This window comes from Centrocercus urophasianus, unplaced genomic scaffold (assembly GCF_019232065.1).
Source record: "Centrocercus urophasianus isolate 14NV4802_14NV808 unplaced genomic scaffold, USGS_Curo_1.0 seq_19, whole genome shotgun sequence".
In the NCBI taxonomy this organism is placed as follows: domain Eukaryota; kingdom Metazoa; phylum Chordata; class Aves; order Galliformes; family Phasianidae; genus Centrocercus; species Centrocercus urophasianus.
In genome coordinates, this window is record NW_024884744.1 from 9545703 (window position 1) to 9555749 (window position 10047).

The window sequence follows — 10047 nt, forward strand, 5'->3', positions numbered from 1 at the left end:
AGCAGCTGCCTTCCCTAGGTCTTTTCTCCACCTTTGGGTTTGCTCAGATGGTGACAAATCTATCCACCAACCTATGTTTGGTAAGACAGTTCTTCAAGAGCAAATGAAGGTCCTTTTTCCACCAATTGTAGAGCATATTTTGACATCTGCTAATCTATTGTGGAGCTCTTCTTAAACCCTGTTCCATTTTCATCGTGGCCTTGATATTATTACACGTTTGTGGAGTTGATTGCTTCTTGTTGTCATTTTTACTAATAATGCAAGCCACAAAAACACATCTAGTTCACCCTGTATGCTGAGAGAACTCTGTGCCAGATTCACCTCCAACTGCTCTGTGTCCAAAAACACAGAGCTGAATTGGGTTGATCCTGACAAGAAAAGCAGATTCCAGGAGAGGGGGAAGCGTGCCAGCCGTGGTATTGCTACTGTGCTGGGAAAGCCACTGAAAACTGAGCTGAATGGAAGAACTATTTGAAAGCCACTGAAAACAGCAGCCTGCAGGGCCTGAGTCTACACTGTGTAGTTGTTGGTAGCTGTGTGCTGGGCTCAGACCCACATCATACTGGTAGTGTTACAGGGTTGCCAATGTAATTTATTCCAGCATCTTCCCTCCCCTCTCCCAGCAAAACAAACTATACTACCTAAAGAGTACCCTCACTGCTCACCACTTTGGCTGAATTAGGGGCTTTTTTTCAGGGTATTTCTGGCTCTTTGCCCCCCCCCCCCCCCCTCCACTGATGTAGTTCTGGGCAATGTGGCCCAAATGTCAGATTCAGTCAAGATGCTTCCAGGGCTTCTGCCTGCAGCACCTACAGCTCTGAGAGCTGGGGAAGGTCAGGAGAGCTCAGGTACTGCTCTATCGTGTATCCAGCTGGTAAGGTAAGGGGAAAAGTTAACCCACACACACCCAGGTGTTCTCAAATGTGGAGGAGGGAACTTCATGCCAGCCGTTATAGAATTAATTTTGTTTATTTATACCAAAGATCTACCCATTTGTGGAAAAAGATGGGCAGATAATCACTGGGGAATGGCTGGGACCTCTGGGAAGGGAAATGGGGCCTTGGTTTTGAATGTTTGTTTTCTAGAAAAAAAATGGGGAGGAAAAAAAAAAAAAAAAAAAAAAGGTCTTGAAAGTGTTGAAATGGCATCTTGACACTTAACCCCTCCGCCGATGTCTGCTTTATATTTAACTTATAATCCAGCTCTATAGTTGCAGACTCAAAACCTAAATGAAACCATTTGAAGTGCAGTGTTTCAACTGACCTGATCTAATTTGGGGTTTATACGTTCAGCAGACGTTTTGAGATTAAAGTGTTCTGTCTTCACTTAACCGTCTTCGTTTAAGTATGGAAATATTTTCAAGCCTCAAAATTCATCCCACGATGGGGAAAATGTCTCCCGCTCCTCTCTCCTCACAGTTGGAGGAAATGAAGGATGGAGTCACAAGATTTAAAGCAATTCTCTTACCACACTTTACTAAGTTACAGTTCAACTACAGCAGTTGACCGTGTGCCTGTTTTTAGCTCAACAGTCACTTTTGGTTCCCGCAGCCAATACCATCTCCTCCGTGCAATCCCTCCAAAAACGTTTCTTCTGTAGTGCTCACAAAGCAAGTTCATGTCCCTGTGCATGAGTTGCCAATATAATTTATTCCAGCAACTTACCTCCCTTTTCCCAGCAAAACAGGCTAGCCCATCCTCATGTCTTTGTGTGTGAGCTCTGCTCTGTCTGCTGCTCGCGGTGCAGGAGAGGTTATGTTCATTAGCGCTCCAGATGAATTGCCAGTACATCAGAAGCAATGAGTAATCTCTGTGTTTTTTCTTCTGTATTCATTGCTAGGTCATTGTGGGAGGGTCCTTCTGCTGCACCATATTGTGAGTTACTGCTGTCACCCAACATTTGGTCCTGGGGGTTATTACCTAGAGCATTAGGAAGGCAGGATGCTCTGCACGCTGCCTGCCTGTCACCACAGCTCAGTTCCTGAAGCTGTTTGCCAGCTCTCCATCTGGGATGTTAAGTTTTCAAGAGGGGATTCAGCCACTTCCCACTTTCAGTCTCTGGTGGCTTTTGCACCCCAGAAGTGTTTCCCAGCAGACTGAAATCTCACTTTGTTTCCCACGTTTAAACCCACCATCTGCAGAGCAACTCCCTTTGGTGTCTGCTATTTCAGAGGGGCCAAGTGTTGCTGTAGGGAGTCTCTTCAACAATTTCCTCACCACTTAATGTCAAATATGTGTTCACTCTGTTGTTGATAGGGCTGCATTTAAGCCTGCAAGTTTTTATCCACAAGCTGCTCATGGGCATCTTCCTCAGTTGTTCTTTGCCTGTGTTTTAGTGTATCTTTGCTTGGATTCATTTCTCTTTACAGATACATTAGGGTGCATTCAGATTGGATATTAGGAAAAGTTTATTCGCAGAAAGAGTGGTGATGCACTGGCACAGGCTGCCTAGGGAGGTGGGGGAGTCACTGTCCCTGGAAGTGTTCAAGAACCGTGGAGATGTGGCACTGAGGGATGTGGTGAGTGGGCATGGTGGGATGAATTGGGGTTGGACTTGTTGACCTTAGAGGTCTCCTTCACCCATTATAACTCCATGATTCGTTATTCTCCCCAGGTGACATCTTTGCTGTGGATGTTGTGCTCACAAGAGGCCTAGACCCACACTCAGTCTTTAATATGGGACCAGCTTTCCACTTTGAAATGCATTATTTCAATTGTTCTTTTCCAGCCTCCAGAAATTAGATTTGGAGACTGGAGTGTCTCAATAAGGAAGGCTACTGCCTGCCTCTTAGCCAAAACATTGGGAAAATGTGGTAAACTTCCGCCTCAGCCCATCCTGGACTGCTGGGCTGTACTCTTATGGCATGAATTGACCACAGTGCCTAGGACTGGTGTTCCATAGCTGGTTCTTACCTTTCTTCTCTATGCCTTACTATGCAGTTCTGTGTAAGCTCATCAGATGCACCCTGGGGCTGATAGTGGCAGCTCAGGAGAAAAGGTAAAAATCAGTGCCATCGTTTTATTTTTCTTCATCTTTTTTGGCTTTGTGAAGGCCTGAAACTTCCAGGAGGTGCTAGGAGAGTTAGCTAAACTTGAAAGAGAGCAAAATCAAGAGCAAAATCCTAGAGTGATGGCATTCTCATCATGTGCAGAAATACCTTTGTGCAGGTTGTTAGCTGCTGGGGCTGCATTTAGGCATGTGGGATAACCTGATTACAGAATCAGAGAAAACCCTGTTAGCTCCGCAGGCCAAATCCTGCCTTACAGCAACCTGATGTCAAATGGGTGTGAGTCGAGGAAGCTTTCCCTTTGGCATCGTGTGGTAACACCTTGAAGAGAAGGGTTTGAGCCAAGGATATAGCAGGGAATGAGGCTTAAGCAAATACACTCCCAGACAGGGAGTGAACCGGAGTCTGAATCTAATGACTTTGTTTTTCCTCACTGGTACAGACTTGGAAGGATGAAAAGAATTAATTTCTCAGGTCTGATTTTTGGATTGTACAGAAGGTTTAATCAAGAGTTGCTAATTTAAACCGCTTGACATGCTGTGAAAATGTCAAATGGTGCAACTGAGCAGCGATTTGGGAGCAAAGACTTGTGTTTTCTGAAGGCATAACCCAGAAACATGATTACCTGCTGTTATGGTCACTGCGAAACTCCCACCGAAGCCAGCATCACACGAGATGTCAGACAAGATGGCTGGGATGATCCCTTGCAGCCTGAACTCTGTCTCTCTGAGATATGTGAGTAGGAGTTGCACTGGATCTGTAGTGAGAGCATTTCCAGGCCGTGCTGCTTGGGGATGGATCGCAGCTGCTGGTTTCTGCTCTGCTCATGGTACCAGGGTGGTTGTGCTCAGCTTTGCTGTCAGCAGAGCAGTTCTCCATATGCAAGTAAGCTGTGAAATTCCTGGTTGTATTGTGGGTGCTTACTGTTTATTGGAATTCAGAAGACTATTAAGCAAGTTCATGGGGGGAGCATCCACTCGAGACTATTAAGCAGAGAGGTCGAGCTGTGGCTCAGGAAGCCCTAAGCCAGAAATTGCTGGAGGCTGGGAGCATGTCCTGAGAAACTGCTTTGCTCTGTTTGTCCCGTTCTCATTTACCCTCGGCCTCTGTTGTTGACAGCTCTTGGAAACAAAGCAAGCAATGACTTGGTGAGGCAAATGCTCCATACCTGCAAGTTGTCATAGATGATGCTTTACGAGTGATGCAGTCTGCATCTGCAGGTATTCAGCACTCCTTCCATGGTGGTAAGAGAAAGCAGCAGGGATATGGACTGAGATGATGTGATCTGCTTATGCAAAGCAAAATGGTATATTTGCCAGGTTATTCCTGGCAAAATTATTGACCTTGGTTTTTCTGACATACCAGCTACTGTTACAATGATGATGATGGTGACAGCAACCAGACAGAAAGGCCAGCAATTATTCTTTCCTGCCCACTATTACAAATCATAAAGCAAAATCCAGGCTGAAACCAGTGCTAGTCTGGCTGCGTTCTCTTTACAAATGTAAATGTTAGGCAGTTCTCATATGAGTTTCAATTCAGGACTTTTCATATCAAGCTTTCCAGAACCAACCTTTTTGGTCTTCTGATATGATGCTGTGTGTATACGTTTGTATCTTACCAGTGATTTGCAGCCCAGAGATAACATCCAATACATATGTGTGAGTGTAGAAGTAACCTTTCTGAGGGTGATTCATCTCCTGACAGTACATTTTGGCTGTACATGTAAGAACTGGATATTGCCCCTGAGAATATTGGCTCGAAGAAGCAATGGCAGTGTGGTCAGTCAAAGTACTATTTTCCCTTGGAGTTTTGTTGCATGAGGAAAAAGAAGAACTTCAGCCTTCCTTTGTTTGTCAACATGATCTGCCTTTCAGCAGCTTTGTCTGTTTCTGTCCCATTAAATGTGTTCTTTCTTTCCTGTCCTCATATCTCTGTATCTCAGCCAAAATCAGTATTATAACCATAGATATTCTGCCTTATCCAAGATTCAAACATTAACTGATAACATTTGATATCTTCAGGTGCATCAAGCAAAGATAGTGAGTGAAATTCATTCTTCTAAGCTCCACTGAAATGACCCAAATCATCGTCATAGATTTATTGGTAGTGTTTTGCACCTTTGATTCATGGCACATGTGTTTTGGGTGCTTGGTTTGAAATGGCAACTTGCACAGCGGGGGTCAGAAGTGTCTCTTGCACAGCTGTTTGGAGCAAAACTACTCTGGTGCTTCTATAACTGACTACAAGGATGAGTGAGAGTTGAAATGAGACGAATTGCTCAGTGTAGCCCACTTGAAGGGTGTTTTATTGGCTCCAGTGCTTCAGGAGCAGGCTGGCACACCTACAAGGTTGGCATACCTGTAAGGCCGGGAGGATGGCTTTGGAAATAGCATTTTAGTCATCATCTCAGACATTGGGAGATAGAGATAAATGATCATGTGAAGTCATCCTGAACTCGTGCCCATGCAATGCTGTTGTTCCTGGCACTGTCTTGTTTACTCCTAGAATTTGACAGAAGTTTTCCTGGTAGGAGAGGAAGATTAAGGCTTACTTACCAGACAGATAAGGATTTCTTAGGGTGGAGTAGTTAGGGTGTCTCTGTAGAGCCCCAGGAGTGTGAGCTCTAGCTTTGCACTGTGCTTCATGGAGGTTTTGTCTGATAACTCAGCTGCAAAAAGTAATTCAGACTGGGCAGTATGGAGGCAAACATGCAGAAACTCCAGCTGCACAACTTTCTCATGTGTTCTTGGCTGGAGAACTTCAGTATCTCAGATACATCCACCTGTTAGGTCATCCCTGATCATTTCTCAGAGCTGTTGAGTGAAGGCTGTGATTTTTCTCCCAGGGATTACACAGCTTTGCATTTTCACGTAATACTAAAGACCTGATCCAGGCCCCATGCTGTTAACATGCTCTTTGTTGATTGTATTGCAGTTATCTAGAAGAAATGAAAGCACCTAAAGCTGCTGAGTAGCAGTAGCCTCCAGCCCAGCTGACCTTTACGAACATCCTGCTGAGATGGAGCTGACGCCTGCTTGTGTTTGTTTTGTTTGCAGAAAACACTGGAGCAGTGCAGTGTATGTGCAAAGCCCATCATGGAAAGGATCCTCCGAGCCACCGGGAAGGCCTACCATCCCCACTGCTTCACCTGTGTCATGTGCCATCGCAGCCTGGATGGGATTCCCTTCACCGTGGATGCTGGTGGGAACATCCACTGCATCGAGGATTTCCATAAGTACGACCCAAGCTGCTCTCACTTGCTTTGTTTCTTGTCTGTCTCTCTTGTCCCTAAAAATATTCCTTATTCTCTCTGACTGTCCAGAAAGGTATGAACCCTCTGCCACTTCCTCTGAAGACTCTGCGAAGTAGTTAGAGCTTTACTTCAATCAGGCATAGTGTGGCATACAAGATTAACTGGTTAGTGGCTGATAATGCTTGATCTCTGTCTTGTGTAGATCCGAATTTATGGGTAACCTCTGTGCTCATCTATTTAAAATGCTCTGCACTCCTCCCTGCCTTCCCTGAGCTCAGCATGTGCACGTTTCTCCTTGGCTGTACCTGTGCTTCCACATCAGTGTCTCTCCCTTTCTTCCACCTGAGCAATTAAGAGAGGTCCTGTGCTGTTGCGCTCAGCAGGTGTTTGCTTACCATTTAGAGGGATCTAGGTGGCCACAGGACACTCATAGTTTCTCTTGTTTCTGGTTGCTAATTAGCTTTTAAAAGCTGCTAAAAATACAGCCCTGCTAATAATTTATGGTGAAACTGCCATTTAAAGCAAGTTGAAAGATATAGTTGCAAGGCAGTTCTGTTGCTGCCATGCTACCACCCCCATCATCACATCTAAGGAAGACATGTAGATATAATCAGAGCACAAATGTTTCCACTGTATGGAAAAGACAGACACGTTACACCCCTCAATTAAAAGAGGAAATCAATACTGACAAATGTGAGTTTACATCTCAACCATTTATCTCTTAATTTCTAAGAGGGTAGACTTAATTTGAGCCTCGTGACATCAGTGTGTGGGCCTGAAAGCTCAGAGAAGCAGACTGACTTGACAGAATGGAAAGCAGCCACAGTCAACTTGCATGCTAAAATCCAATATAAGGACATTCCCTGTAGCTCAGATAAGTTGGGTTAATTGACAGGTGCTGAGGCGGCTGTGTGCTGTCTTGCTTTTCTGTGCCAGCAGTCATGTGTAACATAAAATTTGGTCCTGAACAGAGGCCCAATGTGAGGCTAAAGCATCAGTCATGCTCCTGAAAGATTTCCTTCCAACCCACTTATGATTTGGAGACTGCTTCTTCCCCAAGTCCTGGAGCCTTCAGGAGAAAGAGTGGGAGCAAGAGCTGCTGTCCCATCCTGAAGTCCTTTGACTGTGAATAAATCTGGATCTTACAGCCCTGAGAGCAGGAAGTAGGAGGCTGTCAGTCCAGGCAAAGGACATGAAATTGCTGAGTGAAAGATTGAGGGGGGAAGATAATGGGAGCAGCAGAAGAGCTAATGGAACATTCAAAACGTCTTAAGGCTTCCACGTATTTAGCAGCGCTTTGGCCAGTCCCGTTTTAAGTGGTCAGTGATGCCCTCCTCCTGGTCTGGAAGTTGAGTGCTCGACATCTTGTGCATTGTTTTGATAACAGCACTGTACCTGAGGTCCACACTGTCTGTTAGCTACCTCTTTAGCTTGGGGCCCACAGAAGCGCATCCACATCCCTTGAAATCTGCAAGAGTCATTTCTGGGTCGCTGGACCTAATATTTGGCTTATAATGAATTCCCCACAGCAGCCTGGACAGAGAAATGGTGAAGTATTTTTAAACACCACAGTTGAGCTAAATGGCACAAGGAAGCGCCTGCATGAAGCAGCATATAATTAACTGCCATTACAGCTCCGGTCATATCATGATCCATGTAAGTTATTTTTCAGAGCGCTCGCTATAGCCACTGTTTAATTCATTTTTTTGTTAGATCGCAGCTACACAGGCATCTTTCATCTGCTGCCAGAGAAATTAATATTTTTCTTTATTCCTAATACAGATAGATTTTAATTTTTTTTCTAAGCTAGTTAATTCTGGGGTGGTTTCTGTCACAGACTGGGTGGCAGAGTCAATCTTTCCTAGGCATTGCATAGGAGAACGGTCTTTGATCTCCTTGTGTTCTGATGTTTGCCATGAGCATTTGCCCTCTGTCACTGCGTAGCCCGTGACCCCAGCTCTCATTAAACAGCAGTAGATTCTGTAGGTATAACTTTCTATTTTTTTGTGAGGAGAAACTGCTGCCAGGGAATTGGTACCCATAGGTTTTGAACCAAAACAGTGAATAATGACTTGTCACAGGCTAAATGTTCCCATGGATGCCCACTTGCCTGGGAGCAGAGATCACCACTTCTCATGGGCAGCTGCAGAGTACAAAACCAGAACATAGCAAATTAGGGAGAAGGTTGTATGGTGGACAACATGAGATAGAAAGAAAAGGCCTGTGCTCCTCTCGATCTCCAAAGTGACCCTGAGTCAAGCCAGTGCTATCACATAGTGAAGACACCACAGTCTGTGTCTCTTCCTTCTTCAGGAAATTTGCACCAAGATGTTCAGTGTGTAAGGAGCCCATCATGCCAGCCCCAGGACAAGAGGAGACTGTACGCATTGTCGCCCTGGATCGTGACTTCCATGTCCAGTGCTACCGGTGTGAGGTTAGTATTCTGATTGCACGAAGGAGAGAAATCAAAGGTTGGTATAATTTCACCAGCGCCTTATGTTATATGCACGACAGGCGAACTCTGTTGTAACACTGTCTCTACTGTCAAATTACTTCACTGACTTCAGCATGCAAGGAATTTTTCCTCATTTATATCAGTGCAAATTAGAAGAAAATCAGGTCCCTTGTTTATAACAGGTTCATTAGGAGAGCAAGAGAATGTGACTCAGTTAATTAGAGCTTAATATTTGAGAACATCATAAATTATAGCTTGGATACAAATGTTGCTCATGTTTATATTCTTAAAATGAAAGCTATGCGTGTTAGAATTTGAGCAAGATTGTACAGGAAACTCAACATATGGCTCTGGGTTGAAGAATTTTAATGGACGCATAAACATGATCATTCTTGTTTTGTGCAGTGCTTTTTGTGGTACTTTCCTGTTCAGTTTCATTACACACTTCATATAATTTTGATGGTAAGAATCTGAAGACAGAAGAAAAATCACCTTAAAGCAATTAACATGTGGGAACAGCTGTGTTAGGGAACCTTCAAGAATTCTTCAATGCAAGTGTTACTTGCTGGATAATATATCAGGCAGATGGCAGAGTAAGAAAATGAGACCAAACGTATTTCTTGTCACAGTTGCAGGTTTTAATAACCAACTGGAAAGAAGGACGGACTGAGGCTTAAAGGTCTAGGCTGAGACTTGAGGCATCTGGTTCACTTCAGTCTGTTATTGGTTTCCAAGGTTCAACTCATTACTTAGGCCTAGTTTTTGTAAGGCATTTAGGTATTCGTACACTAAATTTTGCAGAGCCTAATTCATCATACAGGATGTCCCCATGCTGGCTTCATGCACATGGATGTCAGAGGACACAGGCATGCAGCTCCTTGAAGTCCAACATAGGTCCTGCATCAGTACGTTGTTAGCTTAGAGCATCATCTCATGGGCAACTGAACAGCTGCAGATTTGACCTTAAATGCTCATGTGGATTTGCTGGTCCAAAGATTGCTAAGCTATCATCTCTGCATAATGCGACTCTGAAAGGCGCTGCATGTTAGTAAGACAACAGATGAGCTGGTAAAGTACAGCAGTTCTTTTTCCAATGTCTGAAAATCCTTCTGTGTTTTGGCCCTCACCTCCATGTGTCTCACCTATCTCAAGTGGAGCAATAGCAGACTTTATTTCCCTACCATTTCCTTGCCAGGTGTATTTACAAACAGAGATTTATGATAAAGAGACATGGCCACTAAGCAAGCTGTAATCTTCTCATTGCAGCTCCATCAGCAGTTTGTTCCCAAATGATTGTCTGATCACATAGAGAGGAGTAATTCCCAGTGT

The 10047-nt window shown here is 44.3% G+C and overlaps 1 protein-coding gene across 5 annotated transcripts in view; it reads left to right on the forward strand.

The window, feature by feature from the left end:
- The window catches only part of LOC122161492 (LIM domain containing preferred translocation partner in lipoma), a 320970-nt gene that overhangs the window by 295672 nt on the left and 15251 nt on the right, over nt 1-10047 (forward strand). For all 5 annotated transcript variants that reach the window (XM_042820970.1, XM_042820969.1, XM_042820974.1 and 2 more), the window contains exons 11-12: nt 6067-6245; nt 8577-8697. In XM_042820970.1, coding sequence (XP_042676904.1) covers nt 6067-6245; nt 8577-8697 — 300 coding nt within the window. The remainder of the gene's footprint in view (nt 1-6066; nt 6246-8576; nt 8698-10047) is intronic.